The sequence below is a fragment of the Lepisosteus platostomus genome, chromosome 6 (genome assembly GCF_059453375.1).
Source record: "Lepisosteus platostomus isolate fLepPlt1 chromosome 6, fLepPlt1.hap1, whole genome shotgun sequence".
NCBI classification, from domain to species: domain Eukaryota; kingdom Metazoa; phylum Chordata; class Actinopteri; order Semionotiformes; family Lepisosteidae; genus Lepisosteus; species Lepisosteus platostomus.
In genome coordinates this window covers 63,903,111-63,929,919 of record NC_142616.1, presented here as the reverse complement: position 1 = coordinate 63,929,919, position 26,809 = coordinate 63,903,111, and the positions used below count along the sequence as shown (strand labels likewise).

Below are 26,809 nucleotides of genomic sequence, written 5' to 3'. Positions count from 1 at the left end.
CACAATCTTGTCAGTTTCTTTTTGTGAAATGATTTTGCTCTGCAACAGTTCAAATGAGCTGGAATCGTGCCGAGTGCCATTTGTCAGTCATAGGCAGCAGACGAGAGCACTGTGCAAATGAGAATAAGGGAGTTATTAGAGGCAGAGATGACCAACTGCTCTGGAAGACATAACAAATAAATATGTACTTGTGAGAAAATTAAATAAAGGTGCCATTCACCTTTTCATGGTATGCTGCATAGACTGTCCTTCTTGGTTTTCTCCATGCTCATTTGTGCAGCATGGACTAACTTTAACGACTTGATGGCTATGAACATTGCTTTCCAGCGCAGTCCAACCACTGGCAACCTGATTAAGCCAGCAGTACAAAACACGTGAAGTCTAGAATGCTCGGAAGATGTTACTGGGAAGACGTCATGTAACTGCGATATAGCTTTTAATCAACAGATGGCATTGTTTTCCAGAATGTGTTGGAAAGCACCCTCAGGGGAGAGGTTGCAGCCCCACTGAATGCAATTAGCAAAGCTGCAGCTTGTGGTCCATTGATCGTTGTTTTTATTATCCAATGGCAAAGTGAAGCTGCAACAGATTGAAATGGTCAGTCTGCATTGTTAACATTACTGTTCCTAAATTCAGGTGCATTAGTTATAACACAACATGGGACCGCATGTTGTCTAACTGAGAGTGCACGTCTTAAGAAATGAAGCATTAGAAACTGGAAGTTAATTGGGCAGTTTGCAAAATTAAAAAAGGCAGTTAAAAATGTTTAATGACAACTCTGAAGAAAGTGAAGCTTCCCTTCATGCTGACAGGATCTTGCCGTTTTGAATGTGCAGTGTATTTAATTGGGATACAGTAAATCGAAATCTTGTCACATCAAAAATACAAAAAGCTAAAGAAATATATTAATCTTTCAGACACTGCCATAGTCCTAGAATATTGTAGTTATAGATCCATCACTAAATACTCTTCTACTCTTCACACTTTGTGCCTTTCAAGGCTCATCAGAAAAGGCTCTGTTCATTTGTGTTATTGAGCTGCTTGTTGATATTAAAAGCTCTCCAGAGAGCCTGTGTCAAGCACAGGCTACAATGGCTTTAGCTTAGGCAATACGTGCCATTATTTATCGCTCAAGTTGAAATGACTTTCAGCATTCCTGCATGTTTGACATTTAAAGTAGGCCTCTTGAAAAAGTTTCATGAGTTCATATTTCATCAGAAAGTATTCCAATTTTGCTGTTTTATTTGAAGATGGTATTGAATGCTTGTTACTGTGTGCATTAAAAGCAGAACCATGCTTAGTATGAACTAAACAATTATAATGCTGGTGTTGGTGACAGCATGTACAGAAATGTCCAGCTTCTTTATTTACTGTATCTGTCCACTGCATTTAAAATTTAAAGAGCAACAGGGGCGGTACACTGTACACGTAATTAGTGAGCAGAGGTGGAGACTTTTTTTGTTAAATCAATAAAACAAGTACAGTGTATTTGTATTAGATAGCCACCAGACAAACTCCAAAGGTTTACATTAAAGTGGATGCCCAATATTCCTGATTTATGGAAAGATCAAAGTAGACATAAGTGGCAGTAATGAGTACTCTTCAAGAGATAATGATCAGTTCATCATGACAAAAAGTGAAATTAATTAAAATTAATATTATGTATTCAGTGTTATTGTCTGTATTCAACTCAAGACACTCAGCATTAAGAGACATTTCCATTATTTTGGGGAAAATGTTACCAAACGTTATTGCATCGTTAAGTCAATGTATATAAATACTCTTTTTTTTTTGCATAGTAGCTGAGTGATAACTGAGTGGCTATAAATAAATATTCCTTTCGTATCATGGCAAAGAAGTAATAATCCTGTTTGAATGTTCTGCGTGATTACTTTATTAAACTGCACTATGAAATAAACATGAAAAGTGAAGCTATTTTTTAATAGGTCTACCACCTTCAAATTAAAAACCAAGAGGTACAATATAACATTTTAAATTACTATGCCAACATCATTTATAGCAATAGAAATAAGAGTGGTCCAATGCACAGTACAGTATATGAAAGAATGTCTAAACTTCATTTTTTAATATTATTTTCTTCAGCAGCCGAACATTAGATTTTTCAGCTGTCGTTAAATCATGGTAGAAAAGTTTACTATCACTTACTACACCCTGTCCATGACTCCCTGAACAGTGTCTTGATTGTGCACTTTCCTCAAAGACTATTTATTGCTTTGACAAGGTGGGACACCCAACATGCCCTCCTGCTAAATTAAGCCTGCCTGTCAGTTTTGTACTTCAGTTTTAATAATGCAGCGATGGAAAAGGAGCTTGGGAATATATCAGAAAAGATGTCTCGTAATCTTAACATTGAAAGCTAAGAAGTAATAGAACTCTGGCTGCCAGTTAAGGAAAAGGCATTAGCTGCAAATTAAATCCTTCAATTAGATTAGACAAATACAGTATGTATTTGTAATACTAAAAGGGATTGTATGTAATACAGGGACACATCATTGGGGTCTATGGTATTGTGTAAATTGCCATACCTGACCTAGCAAACTGAGGAGAAAGTATGTATGAAAATTGTATGAAAAAGTATGACTTTTCATTATGTACAGTAATTTAAAACTCTGAATACTCTGACTTCCATGGAGTTCCAACCTGGGTTGGTAGTTTTCTGTTATGCCATTGTGTGCAAGCTTATTTATTCTGCATCATTAATGCAATTCGTGCCAGCCTCCAGTGAACCCTCCCTGCACATCCCACTGGAGGGTCAGAATCAATCTTCTCTCTCCTCCCCCTCCTCTGAGGGCAGGCACTGTCCATGCTGGTGTGTGGCCTCTGTGTCAGGCAAGACTTTGGCCTGATTCTTTCCTTCTGTTTATATACTGTATACGGTATATATTTCCATTCCCGTTATAAATACAATAAGAAGGCAAATAAATTACATGATCAGTTTATTTTAACGAGTGGCACTGGAGGCTGTTTCTGCCTTTCGATTTGTACTTAAAAAGGAACAGAAAGCCGTTACATCTGTTTCACTTTGCAGTTTAAAAAACCCTATTTTGTTTTATTGAAAATGACATGATCTTCATGTTCTTCAGAGCTGACCAGTTTAAATGTAAAGCAAAGGTTAAGTTTTTAATTTAACATTTAGCTTAGCTCTTTTTTTCTTTTAATTAATAAGAAATGATGTACATAGTGCAAGCCACTTATTAAACTCCATAGGGGTTTGTTGTGTTTCAAGCCCTTATGACTACCCAAAGTAATTTATGTAAATTGATGGTTTTCAGGCTGTACTTGAGTCTTGGACAAACACTGAATTACACTTTAAGTACAGGATTTGATTATGGTAGGTGGTCTGTATAATTATGACTGAACACCATGCTAAGATAACCTTATGGGGCTCTCTGGTAAGTGATGTTAGCCTGCAATTTAAATAATTACCTTGCATTTGTAATTATTGTTGTTTTGGGTATCTTAAAGAACATATCAGTGAAAACTGTGGCACTTGAGCATTTGTTTTTACTGTTTCTCATCTCTTCAGTCTGTTATAGCTGTGTGACCTCAAATTATCCTGTTTTCACCAGGAGGTGAAATAACAATAATAACAGCTAATAACAATGGCAATAATAGTTCTGTGCATCTTTGTAGTGCTTTTCAGCTCCTAGATTCCCAGAAAACTTTATATAAAGGAAGAGCAATACACACCTCTGTGGCAAACATTCTGTGTCAGTAGCTCCGCTACCTCACAAAATGTATTAAGCAGTACAGTAATGTATTAATGTATTAAGCAGGAAATTTCAGAAAGTCCAGAGCGGAATTTAGCCTTTTTTTAGCCAAACAAGTGTTTTTTACAGCAGTAGAATATGCGTTGGTGTTCTCTTAAAGAATACCTGCATTAACACATCCACATACAGAGCCTCTGGTAAGTCAATAATGAAACCCTGTACTTCCTGTTCTAAATAAGCATGTATTACAGAAAGACTAATAAAGCAGTCTAGACTTTCTGGAGCTACTGTACAAGGTGCCAAAAGCATTGCATCAGTTGTGTTTTTATATACCAAAAGCCAACTTTGTTCAAAATGTTGTTTTGGACACTCATTAGGATATGAATGATAGTATACAAAAGACAAAATAAAAAAAATATGATGTACTGTAAAGCAGTTCATAAAGTAATTAAGGTAATACAGTGTAGTGTGTAAGATGCATTGTCTTCTTTATGTGAATTAGTTTAATTATTTATTTCTCTTTAAAATGGGTAATATTAAAAAAAGAAAATGTGTTTATTTGTTGAATGAGTACTCTAATCACAGATATAATTTTTACTTGATATTTTTTTCATTGTTTCCAGTTTGATTTGTCTTGCCTGAGGATGGACTGTAGAGGATTAGCTGAAGGAAAGGTGCTGGACAAGGCACTCTGTGTAATGATAAACATCTATTCAATGTAACTAGTAATTAAATTCTAAAACTCAGTTCCTTATTAACAAACTAAATTCCTGTACATTAAACTGATGTCGTGGAACTGAAGCCTAATAGCTTAGGATAAAAGTCTAAAATGCTGTTGTGTCAGGTAAATGAACTCATTGCTGTAATTGCAGAAACAGAACTGTGTGATGCTCTTGTTGTGCTTTTTATGTTTTCCTCTACAAAATAGAGTAGAAAGCTCTACATGAATTTGTTTCCATTGTGTAATGCGGAGCAAGGAATCTAGCATGACATCATAGTGTCCCATAGAGTTTAAATTGTTAAAGTTCTTGTAAATGAAAATCCATCTTAGGGGACTAGTTAGTACAAAATGTGACTGAGGAACATGTTCCTTTATATTACACAATTCAACACATACAGTATGGTGGAAGAACTCTGTTCTTTAAATTGCCATATACTGTATCTCTCTGATCTTGTGTACTGAACAGCACAGAAATGCACAACTAGAAAATTTTAATTTCATATGAAACATTTCTAAATGCTGGAGAATAATGAAGCCTACAGTATGTTTTACAAACATACTGTCGTTCATTCTGTAGGATGATCTTAATATATACAATATTTAAAGTGCATTTGTCATGATTTTTCATTCCTGCAGAATCAAAACCATATTGGCTGTGGTCAGTGTTTACACAGGAACTGTTGTGTGGGAATACCTAGACCACCAGTCAGCATTCCCAGAACTGCCATCATTCTTTTGGAGTAGGAATAGAATCTTGTAGCCAGAGGTGTCACTTTTGGAATGGCGGCTGTGAATGATAGAAGGATTAAACAAACAGGCACTTGAGGTTTAGCCAACGAGACACAGAGAGACAGGAGGAAGTACATTCAATCATTAACACAGACTTTCACAAACGTTTAACAGTTTTAAGACCAGACTGTTTTATTCAAGATTTTATTGGGTTTCTTTGTTTGAAAACTTTTTAATTCTTGAGGCCACAATCCAGACTAGGTACACTGTGTCATATAATGCATTGTAGTGGAGAGTACTAGAACGAAAGGCAGTATCAGTTTGAATTGTTTTCAATTCAAATGGGTTTGTATTACAGGCTGAAGTTTTAGTGCTAAATGTTTGCTTACTTTCTCTTATAATAAAGCTTTCCATGAATATGTCATGACTTCATCCAGCTCCAAGCAAATTAACATACTGTATTCTCCTGATAGTGATTCAAAATGGATTTTGTGGGTTTAATGCTCTGATTGTAAATGACGTAAATCTTTAAGTCAATAGGATGTTTCATTCTAGGTTGCACGTTATGGTTAATAGGATTCTAGGTCGCCTATGTCTAAGTTTTTAAGCATAGAACAGATATCTCCAATGTCCAATGCAATAACACTTTCAGCATGCTGATATATTAGGATATTTCACTTTACTTTGACGTATATCAAATGAAATTCTTCATTGTTTCTTAAGCTTTTGCCATTAGCAGTATTAAAAGATTTTTAGCCATCAGTTATACTGAATACTCTTGTCAGCCTGCTTGCAGGATACTCTAAGCCACAGTGACATGTAATGTTATTAATGTTATTAATGGGCTTTTTATTGTAACTTGGAGGTGAAATTGATGTGATGCAAAATATTTGTTTTACATTTTTACTGCTTTTTAAGCTATTAATGTAATAGAAAAAAATAGTAATACCAAATAAGTAAATACCTATGATACAGTTTTAAAAGAAAGAGGTTACATTAATTTATTTCTGTATTACACCCTTATGCACTCTGTTGCTGCTTTTACACCAGTTTTCCAATGACCGGCTTGTAACATATCCTTGACCTCTGATTCTTTGGTGTATTCTGTACTGTCACTAAATCACTAAATTCAATGACAAGTTCAGACACATCATTGAATATGATGTATAATAACTAAATTTATAAGGCGCATACAGGGCAATGTTGCATTACCATTTGGTTACCGCCTTCTGTGCCTTTCTCTATGGAATCTGGATGATTTCCCCATGATTATATGGGCTTACTGTAGGTGGAGATTGCCGTTTCCTTCCATCAGCCAAAGACTTGTTTTAATTTCATTGGCTAGACTAAATTGTTCTACCAAGACTCTGATCAGACAGATTTTAGAAACTGCAATGAGTTTTACTTTTCCGTATACCAGGTGACTTATTTGTTTGCCACTTTGAAAAACAATATTTTAGTATTTTTTCTTCTGCTCTAGGCAAACTGAGCTGATATTTTTGTGGACATGTGGTAATTCTGAGATGTATTTCTGTGGTGTTTCTAATGATGGCTTTCAAGAACTTCAAAGTCAGATTGCACTACTACTGCTGTATGTTAGTATAGCTATAACTATTATGATGCGGCTTTATCTTTCCTTTATTGAGGATATGTCAATAAAATACATATAGGAACTTAATTATTTGTAAGAAACTGAATCACACACTCTGAGCTTTTAGTCTTATTTTCTCTCAGTAGACCTATTTGATTGTAATCTACAAACTAGTGAAAACAAGCTGATTTATGGTAGAACATGACTTCAGGCTGCATCCCACTCATTCTAGAAGTTTGCATTCTACCAGTCAGGCATGAGAGCTAAACAGAGCTCCAATAATTTAGAAAGGATTTTGGTATGACAGGTGAGGGCTGTGTAAGTCGCGTCCTAGCTGTGATAAGGTCTGTATGCAGCTGTACGTAGAAATACAGATCTATGAAGTGATGAAGGATTCAAGAATAAACCAGCCTGGTAACAAGCATTTACATCATATTAACTGATCATATACTTCTTTCAGAAGGCAAAAGTTGAAACATGTTTGGCTTTTGTGCTTTTTTCACAGTTTCAGATTCTACAATTGCACATTTAAAGTTGCTGATGTAACAGGTTGAAGGGAATAATCTCCTCGTGGGAGTAGAGTCCAAACGTATAATTAAAAGACATCACCACCTTCATCTTTAGGCTTCATGCTGGTGATTTCTGTCCTTATAAACTCTCACCATATGGGAATCATTTCCCTTCTTTCCTCTGCTTTCTCTAATTATCAAGAAATACCCCTGTCTCATGGGCAGTTCAAGTAAACCCCTGCCATTCTTCGGACAATTACATTTTCAGCCATCGTTCCTGCCCTGAGGACTTCTGAAGGGTAATTGTAGACTCCAGAATTGTGATCTGATCTCAAATTCAGATGACCAACACCCCCCTTGTTCTGGGAGCCTGGTATTTATTTCAGAAACATTGCTTATTCCCATGACCACTGTCACTTTTTGCAGAAATGGATGAAAAAACCGAGGTGATGTTTAAGCCTCCTGTGGCTGTCAAAATGTTCACATTTTTTCCACTCTTGTTGTTGGTAGCCTTAAGCTAAGGTTCAGAATCTGACATCTGGTTTTTAAAACTTCTCATTGTCAAGGTGTCACTGAAGGAGAGTTTACTGAAATGGGGAATTGAGCACTGAGACACTGGGGAGGGTGTCATAGTAAATGCAACAGATGATGGAATCAAGCCCAACTTAGGCCTTTCCTTCAGAGTCCCGAAAGACTGAAACTGTTCCACTGCAGAGCTTACCTGAATTGCCTGTCAATTAAAGAACATTAGAATAAATAATTAAAGATAAACGAATGTCAATTCATGAAAAAACATAAACGTGTCACACACAAAAAAGAATGTCAGTGAGTTTACAAAGAGACAAAGGGAAACACCCACTTATCAAAATCCCATTATGTGCTGGGCAAGCAAATATTAACAAATTGTGCCATGATGAAAGGCATAGTTTAAAATACTTTTAAAAGTGTTATTTCTAAATATACAGAGAGGCATTTAAAATACAACGAAAGTGATTAATTCCAATACCCCTTTATTGCACGTTTTAATATCTCTCTATGTAGTATTTGTTACCATTGTAAAATCTAATTTGTTTTTGTTTTTTTCAATTAAAAAAAACACAAGGATTGCCTCACTCATAATGAGTTATTGGTAATAGTCTCTGAGGCAAGGGTCCTGAGCACAAATAGAAGTATGGTCACTTTAAGAAGACTTGTCCTTCCTCTGCCAGTAAACAGATATATATATATACTAACATTTGGTTCTGCCACGAAAGCAAATGAATGCAGTTCAGGCCTGCTGTCTAGTCTTAAAACACAAGCACAGAGAGGATGTGTGAGAGAGAGAGAGAGAAGGAAAAGACGTTTTGGATTTCCAGTGCAGGATTGCTGGAGGTTACAGTGTCAGAGGGGGCCAAACAGCTGAAATGTTGCAAAGGCGGCCGTTTCTTCTGCATTTATCAGGCTGAGTGCATCTATTAATAGAGCTGCTTCCTTCCACCACATGGAGAATGCTTCCAGTTGCATTCCTGCCTTTCTCCGATGATGGTCTGCCTCTGCTTCTGATGCTATCTTCCGTGACTGCTTGCCTGCCTGCCCTGCTCCCATTGTGGGAAAAAAAGCCTCTTTTTTTTCCAAATCTGCACGCTTAATTAGATCGCCCAAACCCACTCCAGCCAGGGTCATTTGTATTCCCTCCATCACACTGCTAGCGTGGTACTGGAGGAATTCCCTCCCCTTCTCTCGCTCCAGCTTCAACAAACCGCCACCCCCCACCACCACCACCACCACTGCCCCCGCCCCACTTTGCTACAGTAGCTACGGCTCGGAGAGCCCAGGAGAAGGCTGTCGGATAAAGGAATTGTCAGCCCCTCCAGCCGGGGTAGGGCACCCTGTGACTGATGGAAGGCATGCTCTGCTGGTGCCCCTCAGCTGTTACACGATCGCTCTGGTACCGAAAGCAGATCTGCAGCCAGAGGGCAGGGCTATGGTGAGGTTGTGGGCACCCCTTCCTGCGAAATCCTTCCAACATGTGGTGTTTGCACTGTAACTCAGAGAAGACCCAGTCCCTCCTGGAGCTGGAGCTGGAGCTGGAAAGCTGGTAAGCAAAATCCTGTGTTGTTATCCTGTTGGTGGCTGACAGAAAAGGTCCAGCCAGGTACAGTAGAACTCTTTTTATTGAACACTGCATGGCCTGCCAAATCTATTGTATTGACGAATATTGATTTGTTTACTTGTGAATCACCTCCAATTAAATGTATCCCACTCATTATGAGCGCTGTGGCAATAAAGGCATTTTTTTTAGTTTTCTGGAGAATAATTAATGTCCATAATTTTTACAGTACTCCAAAATGGAAACATGCATACTTGTGCTGAAGACCTCTTAGCTTTCAGTTTGTGTAGAATGTCTAGATACACAGGTATATACTGTAACTGTCAACAGGGAAAAATAACTTGTTTCTGTTCTTGCAAAATAGTCTAATATATAATTAGTAATAATTTAGAGTTACTCTCTATTATAATATGACATTCTTTAGAATATTAAAGGCTGCGGTAACAGGCTCAGTAAATCTTATGGGATATTCCAAATCCTATTTGACCTTTGAAATCTCTATTATAACACTGTTGGAACTTCAACTGTCAAGAGATGTTGAAGAAGAAGCCAGTCAGAGAAATGTGGTCCTGATGTTGTTTGGAAGTGTGCAGCATTTTGTGAGCTGAATTTTTCTTGAGAAATGAATCAAGATAATCAACAAAAGTGTTTGTTGACCTTGGAGTTTATTATCTTACAGTCATGATTTTAAGCTTTGTGTCATTCTCTGTATTTGAACATTGTATAGATTGATGTTGTTTTATGCTTTTGATTATTTAAGCGAGATCCTATATATCATCCTTCATTTATGATTTTGTTGTCTCTTTATACTTTCAGGCATTGTGGTTTTTGAGTGTCTTTAAACTCGTACTGTATGTAGCAGCTGCTGTCATGCATTTTGGAAGCAGCTGGTGGATTTTGGCAGGAGAGCAGAGGTGCTCTGTCTTGAGAAACACCAGGGGAAACAAAATTATTTTTAATTAGAAGAAAACAAAATGCAGTTAATTAGGTAGATGCTCCTAAATAAAACATGTATTACCAAGAAGTAAGTTAGTGGTAGCTTTAATAAGGAGAGTGGTTTGCTAATGACAGTTTCATGACAGTGGGTTATTTATGATAGCTGAGTGCACAAGTAACTGTAGTTTTTCATGATGCTGTAGATTTTTTTTTTACCTTCTACAGCATCATAAGTGTTTACTACTTACAGCCACTTTCTATGTTCAGACATCTGGAAGTAAATAGACTAGGAAAGATCACCTCGGTATCTAGAATGTCAAATGTGTTTTTTGTTTTGTTTTGGAATGTCAGATGTATGTTTTTTAAATGGAATTTAAACCTAATTTGTGTAGCACAAATAGCACAAAAAGCTTTCATAGCAAAATCATTTACCTGCTGTATGAATTTGCATGGTTGTTTCACTTGTGCCTAAATGAGGCAGACATCTGAAACATGATACCTAAACTTTTAAAAAGATCTGTATAAACCATACCGTAGGTGTATATTTCCACAAGCAGTGTTGCTGAGACAGCCTTTAGCTTAGATGGCAGAGCTAAATCACAGCCTTCACATTATCTTGTCACTTAAAGTGAATGTCATTGTTTTATGTACAGTACCAGAGCTGATAAGTACATTTACTCTGTGCACAATTGCACATACTGTGAATATGGTACAAAATGACTGTGCTTGTAAGAGGTGCTCTAGTTACTGATTTGTTCTCACATTTTGTCCACTATTTCCCCATCGTAAATAGATCCCTTTGCCTTGAGTGCAGTGGCAGGTTTTTTAAAACAGTGTGATGTATGAGAGAGGAGTAAATCAGTTAAAATTCTACACAGCAGCCATATTTAATTGATGCCCAGCATGGAAAACAAACACCATGCATTGTAAGATCAGCATTTATGACTAGTAAGCTACTGTTGCCATTCTGGGTTACAGCGATTAAAACCGCCCAATCACATTCCTGCTTTCTTTTATCATTATGCTTCTGTCACTGTGCCATTGCCAAAGCACTGAAATACTAAAACGAATATTTTTGACTGTCCTGATTTCCAGGAGTGAAACTGACGACTTTGAAAAGGCTTATGTTGCTTGTGTAACGTTTGGGTGCACAGATAATACATATGTGAAGCTGGCCAGACTTTTGTTCCTTTTGTTTGATGGCAGACGTGCTATGTTTCAATGTATCCGGGTGATCGATTATAGATTCCTGTTTTAAGTTCGATGGACCTTATGACACATCCACAGCACTTTAGAAAATCACATTCTCTCTAAAAGTTGAAAAAAAAAATGAATTAGATGTGGTGGCTTTGTGGTATATTAATTGTAGTTGTCAGAATGAAAATGAAAAACTTGTTTTAAAACAATAAAATGACTTGGGTTTTTCTTATCTACTGTATCCTGATGCTAAGGGCCACTATAAATTAACATAATTATGAAAATGGTGAATGTCTTCGTAGTCATTAAATTTTAATTTATTAATTTTTGTAATTTTGTAAAATTCATTCATTTTACTACAGATTAGCACATTAGTTATGCAAACGCTGAAAATGTGATAATATAACATTTGAATAAGTAACGTTTTGTAAGTGGACTAGTAATAATAATATTTTCCACTGTTTTCCCAGGTGGTTGAATTGGTATAGTCATTGACCTGGGTGCGTGCTGGGCTCAGTCACAGGTTCGAGCCTGTCGGTAGCCGAGTGTGGTTGCGATTCCTTCGAGTGGTGGCCCTTAATCGTTTGAGTGCCGTAGAGTGTTGGAAAGGGATATAGTCAGAATTCTCTCAGCACTCATCAACACAGCAACCCCTGCACCCTCCCTGACACTTCCAGCATGTGGTGCTGTCTCTGAGGGACACACCTCTCCTCCAATCAGTGTTGAATCTCCTGATGGGGGTGTGTGGTGTTTGGAGGTATTAAAAGATGATTGGCTCAAAGATGAGTGTGTTTGCTTATCTTTCTCAATCTATCCTGTGTGCCATCACTAGGTCCATAACAGTGAGCGTAGAACCCGAATAAATTAATTCAATTAAATAAAAGAATACAAGAGTATGTAGTGACCAGCTAGACACTTAGTGCAAGAGGACTGGCTGGTTGTGTTTTATAATCAGTTACCGAACAAGCAAACCCAAGGCATGTTTATCTGAAACCTACAGTAGGAGGAAGGATGGAGAACATCACTGTAAGATAAACACTTCCCTCCTGTCCACAAGAAATGATTATCAACTGAAAAACTGCACCAGGATTTTACCTTGAATAAACAAAGAGATGAGATAAAGAAGGATTCTACACTTTTGCACTTTTCCCTCACTCTTGGGGTAGTTCAAAAGAAGAATCAAATTTCTGGCTGGCTGTGATGTGCGGGATACATTTCCAGTGTTTTGACCACAAGTGTTTCAACTATTTTTTTTTTCATTTTTAGCTTTCTCTGCAAAGTATTTCCATCACTTTCTAACAGGAAAGAGCAGTTTATAATAAAAAAAAATGTGCAAAGCTATGCTTTACTGACACAAACTGTTTATTTAGGGAGTGCTTTGATAGCCTAATTTATTTACATTTATAACTTGATCAAAGAAAATGAAAACAAGATGGGGTCATTGAAAACCCTCTGGTTTCATGTAACAAAAATAAACTCCAACTGCATACAATAAACATTCTTAGTATGGCTTAAACAAATTTCGCATGCTCTTTAAGGGGCTTCTAATTGCACATAATCAGTAAATTTCTTCCAAGTATTCAGGCTAAAAGAGATTTTCATCTTGATATATTTCTAGATTTCTAAATGCTTTTATGTCTGTTTACCATCTATAATTTAGGTTAAGATAAATCTATGACTAGAAGGGTAATGCACTATAGTCACTATTTCTTCCTCTTTGTACACAGCAAGAGATCACCAGGGAACTCTATTAAGTATTCTAGGAATCGTATTTTTTAAATAGAAGACAAAAATAATACTTATGTGTTCATGCTAGAGAGTTATCAGTGTTCAACTAGAGAATGCAAAACTCAAACATGGTTTCTGTCTAATTTAGAAATAGTCGTACTAATGGTACTAAAATGTACTCTTGTGGAAATGGCTTTGTGAATGCCCATGCTTTTACTTCTCTGTTTTAATCTTTGTCCTTAAGAACATGTTGAACTGGATATGTGCATCATGTGGTTTCCTGTAAGGAAAGACTTTGTTGTCATTGGCCCACGGTATACCACTCTGTGGTCAAACAAGTGAACTGGGAAAAATCATTGCTGGGATTTTTGAGTTTCTGGTTTTTTTTGCCTTTCACGAGTTTGTGAAGAAATCTCTGTTGCTGTGTGCCACATAAACAGTGGTTGGTCTGCAAGTGTCTTCCCATTGGAAATAGGATCCATTAAAGACTTCTGCTTTAAGCTACAGCAGCAATAAAAAACAAACCTCATAGGTAAACATACCATACAGTATATGCATCTTTTTCTCTCGTTGATAATGATTAAAGTCATTAATTTACCTTCACTACTTTCTCCTGCCCACTTGCATGGGAGTCTGTTAATTAAATTGATATTAATTGCCTGAAGAATTCCAGTTTAAATGGATAGTTTTCCAGTGCTGTACAGCAAACAAGAATGCAAATATTGGAATTGGAATTGGTACAGTATGTACCCTCTTCTCTCTGTCCTGCTTCAGTGGATTCATGAACAGGTGCTAGTTGTTTTTTGTAAGGAAAAGTGTCTGCTTTCCCCACACATCTAGAGCAAATGAGAAGTGAAATTTAGCCAGCAGAGCATTTCTACACTGAAAATCTCCTGGAATTCTTTAATCTGTCTTTGAAACTTTTCATTTCAGTAATGCCAATGTGGTTCCATAGCATCCACATTGATAGCAATGTACAGTACGTGAGCAGCACCAACAAACCGCCACATACGGTGGATGCCATGCTCAAAATTTTGTGTTTCTTTTTTTTTTAAGTAAACTGAAATCAATTAGAGTTCCTGATTGCATGTACTGTAGTTTTCAGCTGTGACCAGCATTTCAGTGTAATTTTATGAAATCATCATGGAGTGTAGGATCATTTTAAATGGCAAAATATTTCCAGTCCATTACTGTTTTAATAAAAAAAAAATGTTCCAACCTGCGATTTTTTCCCTGCTATCCAGGAATGAAATGTATCCCATTTAATCTTTTTGAAATTAGTTTGACTAATTTATTGTATTTGCAGATTATTTTTCCTCAGGGTTGATAATTAAACATCTTTTTTTTTCATACAAATTCCTAAAGATAATAGCTTACACGTGTGATAAATGTGAATCTTGCGTCCTCTGGATTTCAATTATTTAGAAAGAAATAAGTCTGTTCTCTGTGTTGTAATATGATTGTATAACTTGTTTTAGATGTCTTGAAGCAAGGCACGTTATCCAATCTGTAACTTTTTAACTGATTAATTAGGTTTCATCAGGGGTGTGCATAAATCTGGAGGACACTGTATGTGAGGGGCTAAAAAACGTTAAGACTTCCTAAAACAGTATGAGGAAGAGCCTGTTGGCCCTTCATCTTCTGAGATAATGACAAATGAATGCATTTTCCACACAATGTCCTTACTTCCTAAAACCTAAATAAAATGTTATAATATATAACTTTTTAATGTCATATTTATGTCATTATGCAGTCTTTTACCGTCTCTTTGGTACAGTTTTATAACTATGAGTTTATTGCTTGTTGGCAGTGCATTTAAACACATGCATACCAAAATTGCTGCGGGTGCAACAATTACATATGTTGCTGTGCTGTGGCGAAATACAAAAAATCATTTTTTGCTCCTTTCCAAAAACCTGTGGTTTTATTGGTTTCCAACTTGGTTTTGTCATGGAATTAATCTGGCATCGACACTGCAACATTTCCATGGAAGTGTTGCTGCATACGCATGCATGCCTGTCCTAAGAAGGAAGCAGAACTAAAACCTTAATGTGTGACAGTGTCTGAAAGCGACTTCCAGTGAAATGCATTTAGTCTAATTCCAATTGGATTTCTTGCAACGGTACTTGATATTAGGACATGCTATGCAGTTCAATTAAGGAGTCTTTCTTCCTTCATTAAATTAAACAGGTTTTGATTTGCAATTGTATTCAATAGCTATAAGTCACATGGGCCAGAAAATGTAACTTCAGTGAAATGGTGCAGAAGGGAAGATTGGCGCTTGCACTTCTGTATTACAGATTGTAAGCATGAACAGAGTGGGTTTCGACTGCATGGTGGGCATGGGTCATAGCGTGTCTGTAATTGGCTGGGAGAGAACAGCTGAAGAGAGTGGGGGGGTGGGGAGGAGAGTTTTGGGGCAGACTTCATTATGCCACAGAGAAGAAGAGGGCAGCTGTATTGAAGTGACAGAGCCGTCTCAGCTGTGAAAATAGATCAGGCCCGCTTACAGCTGCTGAAAGAGCATTGTTCCCTTTTTTCCCCCCTCACATGTGAGACACAAGGGCCTGAGTTCTAAGGCTCCATGTCAAGCATTTCATGGTTATGTTACAGTAGCATGGAGTTATTTTTGTGAAACCTGTAGCTATGTGCAGACTGTGTGATGGTAGAAGATGGACTCTTTGACTTGTGGGATGCTCTCTTCGCTTATCAACAGAAAACAAAGAGGAAAACTCTTTCCTAAGGGAGTCATGCCTTTCACCCCATTCTCCACTTAGGCTTTCGCCTTGACCTTTCCCTGTCTTCCATTTGAACTCAAGTCATCAGCTCTGCATTGACGCCCACACATGTCTGTTAACCATGCAGTTAAACAGAAATCAGTATGGGATCAAAGATTCGTTCGTTTTATACTTTTACTGCTAATTTCACAATGTGTTCAGATTTACACCTTTAAAAATGTTCTCAGTGTATTGAACCAAGGGTCAGAATTTAGGAATAATAATGATTTCTTGAAGAGGCACTATATGAAATTGTTTATTGTTAATGTCTCTCAGTATCTGACATGAACTTCTAACTGTATCACAGAATGCTGCCCTATTCTTGTCATACTAAAACATTATACACCATTTAGTTTTTTTTCTTATACCATCCAGCTCTACAGATTTGTAATCCCAATTTCCATTTTTAGGCATCTTGAACCCATTGGTGAGAATAATATTTTATGGGGCTTTCACGTGTTAACTGCCACTACCTTATTCTGCCTCTAATACCTCAATATTATATTATAGTATATATATTCTTGTATGGATTTTAATTCATTGCCCTGTCATTTGATGTATTGTAACCAGGAGTCTTTCATATTTGATGGAAGAGTATTTCCCTTGTGAGACAGCATAATAAATGATGCCTTTTAAATGATGCCTTCCAGATATTCATTCTGTCTCATCAGCTCAGAAGAGATGGTAGACACTTCATGTAGACGGTGCTGTTTTATTGGTATTTCAAGGCTCAGGAAGAAGCTGAAGTATTGTTTATTACTGATTTTCCGTATTGCAAAGAGAGCATTTCTTCAGATAAAGAGGAATCAACAAACACAGTACTAATCTGAGTGATTCTCATGAACAGTTCTAGAAATGGCTTATTTTTTACCTAAGTCAAAGCAAATATCAAGCAACTGTCATCTGAAATGTCCTGTTAAATCGTAGAATTGTCCAAATCAGGCAGGAATCGTATCCATACAGAATAGAAGAATTTAGCAAAGCTGTATCTCCTGTGCAATCAATCACACATGTTTTTACACAGTTGTTTCTTAAGGTCTTTAATTTTAGAGGTAATAACTGACAATTAAAAAAGGCACATATCAATTAAACACTGAAGAATCGATTTGTTTTTATTGGTGATTTCCTCTAAATTCATTTTATTTGGTTTTGTTCTTATTGCAGACAGGTCCCTTACACTTTTTTCATGGCAGATGGCATTGGAGAACACTCTCAAGTGGGCTTATGTAAGCAGTGTGAATTTGACTTAATCACAGTCAATTTATTTCATTGCCAGAGTAATTTTATATGCTGCTTACTAACGGTGGTACAGAACCCTTTTCTGTGGTCTCTCTGTCTAATGGTCTTCAAGAACCACAGGAGTTTCTGTTTTTATTTCATCTGGTCTTTCTGTTACTTAGGTAAACTATTTAATATTATAATTGCTCAGAAGGAGCAACTGTTTTCTCTTTGGTATACTGAAAATACAGATTCCCACTTTATTTGATATTATTTTAGCTTTACTTTATCTTACACAAATTCATTTTGATTTATGTTTATTCAGTACCTTTAACATTGTAACATTTCCTCAATTCCTTACATTACCTTGACATCATTTCACTTTTGCAGCCAGAGACATGCAGCAATGTGAGCATCTGTACTTTTTAAAACCCTTTGCTGGTATAGTGAAGTAGAACTGAGTGTCTGTTGTTGTTTTGTGCAATGGATGATATTGGTACCTACCCATGTTCCATTCTTATCAACACTAAACTGTCAGCAAAATAAGATCTGCATCATCAAAAACCTCTGTTTTCTTTGTGTATCATTAGATGTACATTTGATCCCCATTGCCTAGTGCGAATAAAGCACTAGACAGACAGTCAGCTTTTAAGCTGAGGCATTTGCATGAGGCTGTCAGGGAATCAGGTGGCTTTATTTTTGGCAAGCTGTCAATGTGCTGGCAACACTGTAAGATCTAAACTTGGCAGTCAGCTTTTGTTCACAAGATGTGAGGGAACGCAATATGCTGCATAGGCAGTCCATTATAAAAGGGAAAAAAATGCTCTGCAATAAAATCTTTGAATGCATTGCTGTTGTCACAGTGGTGTTTCATGACGCTCCACATGTTCGGTTCATCTTCAAAAACTGGCAACAGTTGTAAAGGCTCTATATGAGGTTGGTTGTCATGGAGACCTTATAATAGAAATAGCTTCAGTATGTCCAGGATTCTGCAGCTCGTGTGTCGACTAAAACTATTGTTTCTCAGCATGCAGCTCCTGTAGTGTGCATATTGGATTGACTCCCAGTGAAATTTAGAAGGGGTTCTAAGGTTCTTCTGAATACTGTCTTGCTCAAGGTTAATTGAAGGACTTGTTGCATGAGTTTTAGTCCAACATTTAATCTGAAATTTGCAAGCTTTTTATTCAACCTAAAACCAGGCTCCAGCCAATGGGCAATAGAGCCTTCTCACCTGAGCTCCATGACTGTGGAGCTCATTGTCCGTATTCATTAAAGGCTCTGGGACTAGACAGTTTTACAACTCAGTTAAGCACCTCTATTTTGATAGTAGCTTTTATGGTATAATTTTGCTCGGTTTTCTGTGGCTATTTTACTGTGTAAACCAGCTCGATGTTGTCAATATGGTATGAAATCATTATGGTCACACTCCTCCACTCTAATGCCAATGCAGTAACACCTTGGTTTGTCCATATGGCCGGGCTGTCATTCCTCAAGCCAAATGAATTACAAGTTGGCCAGAATATCAATACTCTTTTTGCAGTTGTGTTATTGGGGTTCACCTGTATCTTCCTCAATGTGCTTTAAATGTGTGCTTTTTAGAGTGCTTTGGGGTTTTTAAAAAGCACGTATAAGTAAAATGTATTGTTACGATCGTCATCGTCATCTCAATCTGTACAATTGAGTTAAAGGGTGATATTACAGTATCTCCTGTGCAGTCGCAACTGAATCTAACTTGACCTTTCTTGCACAGTTAAGTGGTGCTAGACAGTTGTTTTAATTTCATCAGACAACATTCACATGTTTTCTCAAACCATGTTCGTACTGTATATTGTCTATGTGCATTTATTCTTTTTTCTGTTATTGTCTTTTTACAATTGAAATGATTGCACTTACTCTCCAACGCATTTGTTTCTTGCAGTATTACTAGTAGGTGCCACATACTGTACAGCATGTTTTGTACGTACTTAGCCTATATTGCTTATAATAATATGATAGTGATGAAACAATTTAGTCCAATACTGAGACATATTACAAACGGGACCAATAGGGTTTTTTGCATTTTTGGTTCCTCTCAGCGCATTTGCACCTCTGTTACATTGGATAAGGAAAGTATGACTGGAGAACTGCAGCACATAGGCATGTGACAGGAGGGGATTTTCAGTCCGGCTGAAGTCAGCATTCCCCGGATACTTTCAGTGTGAAAGGAAAACAGGGGGGAAGTTTATACAAAACAATTGAATTATGTATATCCCTGCAGTGCTACAGTAGAAAGCCGAAATCAGCTGCTGTTTTATTAAGGAAGGAAAGCACTGCTGGGTGTGTGATAGGCGCTGTCATTTGTAAAATTGGATGCTGCAGGTAGGCTTCATTCATAGAGACTGAAATCTCTGTCTTTCCTGCTTTCGATCTACCATCTGTACTGAATGTTCTCCATGGATTGAGAAAAATATAATATAGTTGGAGAACAGTAACGTTTTCTGTCTCATTTTACCTATCATCATGTATATTCTCATACCTTTTCTGTTTAATACATACTGTACGTATCATTTTCAATTGTAATCTTTTAGCAGCTTTTTGCTGCTTATTTTTTCTTTTTTCCTCATGTTTTTTTTGGGGTTTTAACTTGTTTGGCGAGCATTAAAAAAGATTGGTCTGCTAGTAGAAGTCCATATTTATTAGCTGCTATTTAGAAGATAATCCACCTGAAATGTACACAAAATATCGATACGATTGTCTTACTAATATGGTTTTCAGATGGAGTCATATTAGTTCTTGGATATGTCTCAACACAATAGACTTTGGCACCTTTGAGATGTACGTAACTAGGGAGGTATTTTTACAGGTAAAGGAACAATCTGTACCTTGAACTTCTTCATGAATCACAATGCAACACTGGGTGTGAGAGAGGAATTTCAAATTCTTAGGAAACCCAGAAACAGTTGTCGGATTTGAAGCAATCATTTTGAGTGCTGCAGGGAATATAAGAAACCAATTAACAATCTATTTGAATTTACATTGCTTTTTTTCAAGGTAGGGGTCTTGTCATTAATATCCTATGAATTTCTGAGTAGCACGATGGCAGTGTATAATCAGTTCTGACATCAGATTTATGTGAGTTTGCTCAACACAGAATCAGATGAGGTCGAGCGCGTGATTATCAATTTTTCAGACGCAATAGGAAAATAAATATTTAACATGGGGCTGTGATTTTAATCTTAATAATAATGGAACTACCTACTGGCATGTAGTTAACATATATATATATATGTATTCAGACTGTTATTCAAGGAAATTAATTTATTATCAAATACATTACAGAGTTCCATCAAAAGAAACTTCTCTCAGTGGGTTCCATTATGAAGTGCTACCAATGTACCTGTCATCTGGACCTATCAAAGTCCCTGTCATTAGGTTCTGTCTTCAATGAAAATAATCTCTTCTTCACGGTTTGCCCTAGATGATTTCAGACACATTTAATAAGGAATCCGATGAACAACACAAAGTGCTTTAGGTGTTTATAACTCAAATACTGTAATTGGAAAAGAGAGTTCTAATGTAAAAACCTCTGAAAAAACAAATTGGAGTAGCCAGATGGGTTTCTTAGAGAATAGCTGAATAAATAGTGGTATGCATTTCTTGCAGTTTTGAACCATGGGTACACCCACTAGACCGAAAAGGTGAGTCTAAGACCTTAGACAGAGAAGCCCTGTTTATAGCACAATGTATATTCTTGTGTTCCATCCTTCACTTCCTTGTCAATCTTTTGAAACAAGGAAAGTTTTTCACTCACGTTAAATGTTGCTGAAATTATTTTCTGTTTCTCTGGGCAAACACTGTTTGAATTTTTGATAGTCCTGAGAAATATACCTCTTTATGAAACTGGAACTGTTTAACTGATTTTATGCCCATGTGAGGATTTAAAGCAATACTGTTGGCTGTTGTACTTTGAACCTGACACATGTGAGATCATGTTTTTGTTTTCTGTATACACAGAGGCCACTGGAAACTGGCAGGTGCATTTTAAATACAACATGCAGTAAATGTATAACTCATTGACATTTCATTAGCAGAACTATAAAAGTTTACAATATATAGATGGTGTCAAAAATATCTAGCTGAGTCCTGACTACTTCGTCATTTAAGATCCTATGGAATTGAGAAAATGGTTTACTAAACAACAGCCGACAACAGTGGATCAATGTTGTGAAGGAGATTTATATCATGGAAAAGATCACCTTTTCTCTCAGGTTACAAGCAGAAAGGTTAAGTAAATACTGGCAAGCCTGGATTGGGTTTACGGCCACGTTCACACCTGATTTTGTTCTGTGAAAGAGGGTGAAACTGTATTTTGTCAAGATTGTTTGTTATTTGTTGTTCTCGTGCTGATTTTAATTCTAGAAGCAACCTCCCATCCGCGCTGGCATAATGTAAATAGTTAATTATATAAAAAAATGACCATGATAAGAAAATAAGAGATGAAAGTTATACATTATTTTACTTTGTACTGTATATGTTGTATTTTTTCAATGTTAAATAAAAGATCCTATGGAATCCTTCGCTTATGGTGTTATAAAGACTAAATCCCACTGTGGATTTGCACAGTCTAGCCCAGGGGGCCTCAGTGGACCTCAGTGGAGGACGAAGTGGGTCCCAACTTTGGAATCCTCTGGGGAGGAAAACACAATGTAAAACGGAAAGCACTTTCACTGTAACCATGGGATTTGTCCTCTTCCTTTACCGTTGCAGTGTGGAGGGTGAAGCCCCGGGCAGTGAGACCGGCGCTGCGCTGGACGGTGCCTCCAGCTATGGCCGAGGACCTGTGACCCACAGTTCGGCTCTCAGTCCCGACCACTTTGATCCTCCTCTCTACGGCCATTCCATAGCGCCAGGCCAGCAGCGGCCCCGGAGACCGAAGCTGCAGCACTCGCAGTCCATTCTGCGCAAGCAGGCCGAGGAGGAGGCGATCAAGCGCTCCCGATCCCTCTCTGAGAGCTATGAGCTCTCCACGGACCTTCAAGACAAGCAGGTACCCCGCATTCCCCACCCGCCTTACACTGCTCACACACGTCACGTGGAGGGGGGGCGAGACAGACGTTTACTGAACGGAAAGTCATTAGGAAGCACGGCAGCGGCCAGTCACTGTGAGTTGTCACAGCGAGGCTGAGAAGCAGTTCAGATGCTACGCTCATCCGAATCCGTCTCTTCTGTAGGTGCAGTACTTACCCCTGCCACCTGCTGCTTTTATAGTGTATATTCTTGTCTACCAACGGCTGCATTGAAGCTGTGTCCTCAGATAGTTTCCCAGAATGTTATATTAAAGCGCTTTTATTGTACTTGTCATGGAAAGGCAGTTTCCTTGCAGGTGACAGAAGTGAGCACAGAGGCTTGTTATGTGAACCCTGTCAGGAGAACACGGATCTGCTGAAGAAAGCATCTAATTTTCTTTACAGCACTGGTTCTATTCCAAGCTTTTCTTAACATCCTTATCTGCCCTTCCAGTTAACTTTCTATTGTCTTTCCTTCCCAGTTCTAACTTGGAAACACTGTAAACCAAAAGTGCAGTGTTCAACAAACACAGTTGATTTGGTAATGCAGCACTATTTGTAAAATGCTCAGCTTAAACATCTGAAATCACAACCATGAATGAATCACTGTATTCTCTTTGTTGGATCAGAAATAAGACTCCGTTGTATAAATTTCTTAAGCACATGCATGAACAAGTTCCCAGTAACGTTAATTTTTTGTATCTCTTCAAGTAATCACTGCCTCAGCCTGTTTTAGTGGAATCGTGGGTTTTTCTGTGTGCTACAGCAAAGTATATTTAAAAATCCACAAAGGCTTAACAGACTGAATACCATTGTGAGTGTCCATTATTTGTGGGAAACAGTGCTCAGCACAAAAAAGAATACACAGAACGGAGTGAAAAACGAAAGAGTCACCCTGCCATTCTTTCAAAACTCTTATTTAATTACTCTTCAGTTTCAAAAAGAGTATTAGTTTGTGTTATTGTGTTTGAAAATCTTTTTGTTTTAATCTTGTGGAAGTTTGGGTATTAAAAAGGAAGGTGGAATTTTTTAGTCTTAAACGAATGTTGTGATTGTGCAGAGAAATACTGGGAACAGTTACGTGGAATATTTGTAAGGCAATTAGGTATGATAAAAATGTCTTAAACTATGGTATTAATACAGCTGTATACAGCTTTTGCATTAATTAAAATGTAGTATAGAGCCTAAAATATCTCACAATGTTAGCAATCATTATATAGGAATATCTAAATAGAAACATTTGTGTGAGATTCTTTTATTTTGTTAAAGGTTTTGTTACCAAGAATAAAATGTGGTAAATATTTCGAAAGTGGAAAAAACAAAATAGTGACTATTTCATGGCTGGGATTATTTCACCACAAACGTTTACATAAATGACATAACCTTTGGTAAAAATCCTTTCTGACTTTTGTGATTGCACCTGTCAGCCTGGAATTGATTAGGACTTTCAATCATTTTTGAAGTATGATATACTGTGATATCATCTGGGTTATCACAAATCACATTACATGTCTTGTCAAGATGAGAGGTTGTTAGAGAATGTAGTTTGTTCCATACAAATTATAATTTATCATGTGCTTCCCTCAGGTGGAGATGCTAGAACGCAAATATGGAGGACGTTTCATAACAAGACATGCAGCTCGTACAATCCAAACAGCATTCCGGCAGTATCAGATGAACAAAAACTTCGAGCGACTCAGGAGTTCTATGTCTGAAAATCGCATGTCCAGACGCATTGTCCTGTCCAATATGAGAATGCAGTTTTCTTTTGAAGGACCTGAAAAAGTCCACAGCTCTTACTTTGAGGGCAAACAGGTCTCCCTGACGGATGACGGCACCAAGATAGGCGCTATTGTTCAGTCCGAATGTGGGGATCTAGGCAGTTCTAGCAACATGAAGTCACCAGCTGCTCAGAATGATTTCACCGATGCAATAACAGAACTGGAAGACGCTTTCTCTAGACAAGTCAAATCTCTGGCCGAATCGATAGACGATGCTCTGAACTGTCGTAGCTTGCACTCGGATGAGAATCAGTCAGAGCAAGTTCGGGGTCACCCTGACATGGAGAGAGAAGTGGCCTACCAGGTCAAGCCCTCCCACAGTACCGATCACCGCAAACTGGATGAGATGACAGCCTCCTACAGCGACGTGACTCTGTACATCGATGAAGAAGAGCTGTCCCCGCCTCTCCCTATGTCCCAGTCTGTGGACCGGCCCTCCAGTACCGAGTCTGACCTGAGGATTCGATCTGTGAACTCATCCCAGGAGTACTGGTCCATGACCCACAAGGATGACAAGGCGGACACAGACACAAGCTGCCGGAGTACTCCTTCACTGGAGTGCCAGGAGCAGAGACTCCGAATGGACCACTTACCTCTGCTAACTATCGAGCCACCCAGTGACAGCTCAGTGGACCTGAGTGACCGGTCAGAAAGAGGCTCACTAAAAAGGCAAAATGCCTATGACCGAGGAGTGGCTAGCCAGCAAGGAAGCCCTAAACACGTGACTCATGCAATGCCTCAAAGGGGGCCGTCTCGAGAGGAGGAACAAGCCAGACACAGGCCCCGACAGCTGGATAGTCACCTGGCCATCAATGGAACTGCCAACAGGCAGAGCAAATCTGAGTCTGACTACTCTGACGGGGACAATGACAGCATTAACAGCACTTCGAACTCCAATGATACAATAAACTGCAGCTCAGAGTCTTCATCCAGAGACAGTTTAAGGGAACAAACACTGAGCAAGCAGACCTACCATAAAGAGACTCGAAACAGCTGGGACTCACCTGCCTTTAGCAATGATGTCATCAGGAAGAGGCATTACAGGATTGGGTTAAACCTCTTTAACAAGTAGGTGTATTCTTAAGACTGCATGGTCTGCTTGTGTTTTACATAGTGATGTTTACGCCTTGGAAGAGTGTGCTCTAACAGGCTTTTAGGTGTCTGGTTGTACTGAACCACGATTAGAACTGTGTGACACTGAATTAATTTGATCAAAACATGGCTCTATTCATTTCTCACCTTCAGACACTACTAGATCTTACTCAGATCTTACTCACTCTCTTTACAGTTCTAAGCAGGATTTAATTTATTTTAAAGTGCAGAAGTAAAATACTGTACATGAAGTCATACATCTGCCTTTTTAAGCCTGATTTCTACTCATATTTTTACTCCCATTTCTCAAAAGTACAAATGGAATATTGTACCGAATTTATGAATCACACCTTGAGTAACTGATGGTTCTGCGTAAGCAAATTAACTGAATATTTATTTCAGTTATTTCTATGCAAGGGTATAAACTGCTAAAACTATGATGAAGATGAATCTCTTTCCAACACCTGTGTAACCAGTTGACTGGAACTTTTTTTAAGTCACAGCAAACATAATTATATTGATTCGATGAAGAAAGTCGAAACACTGGGGAATTAGAAAAGCATGTGTTGCTTGTCAGTTAAGCAAAGCATTACATTTAAGTGACAGTTGAAAGGCAATTGGAGAAAACTAAAACTGAAAGGCAAAATAAGACTGGGAAAAAATGAATTATATTGGACTCAACACCTCACCCCTGTTTAACGGTGTATATCAGGGTAAGCAGTTATTTAACACATTTTATTAAATAACTAATGCTGTAGAGAGCATTCCTACAGTAAATTAATCATAATTATCCAATTTAACAGTAAATGTTAAATGTGTAATGTTATATCCATCTCACATTAGTCTTAAGGTACTGTCAAAACTGCATTACTGCAGTAATATATTGTAGAAATTAGAGTAGAATATGGATTATAGCTAATATACAAATGGTATTTTGTTTCTTTCTGAGCAGGGGTAATTGGCATTGATACTAACAGACAAGCTAATTTGTTATGTCATTATTATTAATTCGTTTTTACGTACTCTAATTAAAGTCAAAATACAATTTACTGCTGGTATTGTTGTTTTACTTTTCAAAGGAGTGGTTCAATCTGGTGAATACATAGTGGATAAAAATGAAAAGAGCTGTCTCAAAAGTAGGACCATTTCCTATAGGAAAATGTAGTCTTTTTTGAGCTGTTTGTTTGCATAAAAAGTACACAAAAATCTGTATTTTTTACTGACGGTGAGCAGAACAGAAATGAAATTTTTCATGCTCATGTCAGAGCCTGCTTTCAGTAAGGCATTAATAAGCCATTCTCCAAAATAACATGTTTCGTGAGAGTGCATACCCTAACAGATGAGAACTAGGACTAGAAGCTGGGAATTGTCATTCCAACACTGCGTGACTAATTGTAGGAATGTGTGCAAATGACTCGATTAGATTAGATTTGTTTCTAATCTTGCTTTTGTTAAGAACCTACCGTAACTCAATTGAGATTAAGTGGCCCGACAAGTTTGGTACTAAATGTGGTTGGTGCATTTAAGCAGTGTCATGAAGCAGTGCTGCTGATGATGAGAAAAAGTGTGATGTAACCATTCTATTACAGGGGCTGTTATTAGGATTTAAACCTTTTCAGAATGCAGACATTGTTGCTAAGCTGAGCATAAACTCACCTATACGTG

The 26,809-nt window shown here is 37.6% G+C and overlaps 1 protein-coding gene across 9 annotated transcripts in view; it reads left to right on the top strand.

The window, feature by feature from the left end:
* The window catches only part of iqsec1b (IQ motif and Sec7 domain ArfGEF 1b), a 202,894-nt gene that overhangs the window by 157,460 nt on the left and 18,625 nt on the right, over window positions 1-26,809 (top strand). For 8 of the 9 annotated variants that reach the window (XM_088636879.1, XM_088636878.1, XM_088636880.1 and 5 more), the window contains 2 exons: window positions 21,973-22,252; window positions 23,859-25,120. In XM_088636879.1, coding sequence (XP_088493005.1) covers window positions 21,973-22,252; window positions 23,859-25,120 — 1,542 coding nt within the window. Of the gene's footprint in view, window positions 1-9,097; window positions 9,359-21,972; window positions 22,253-23,858; window positions 25,121-26,809 lie in introns of those variants that run through there. The other variant, XM_088636885.1, reaches the window with a different exon arrangement.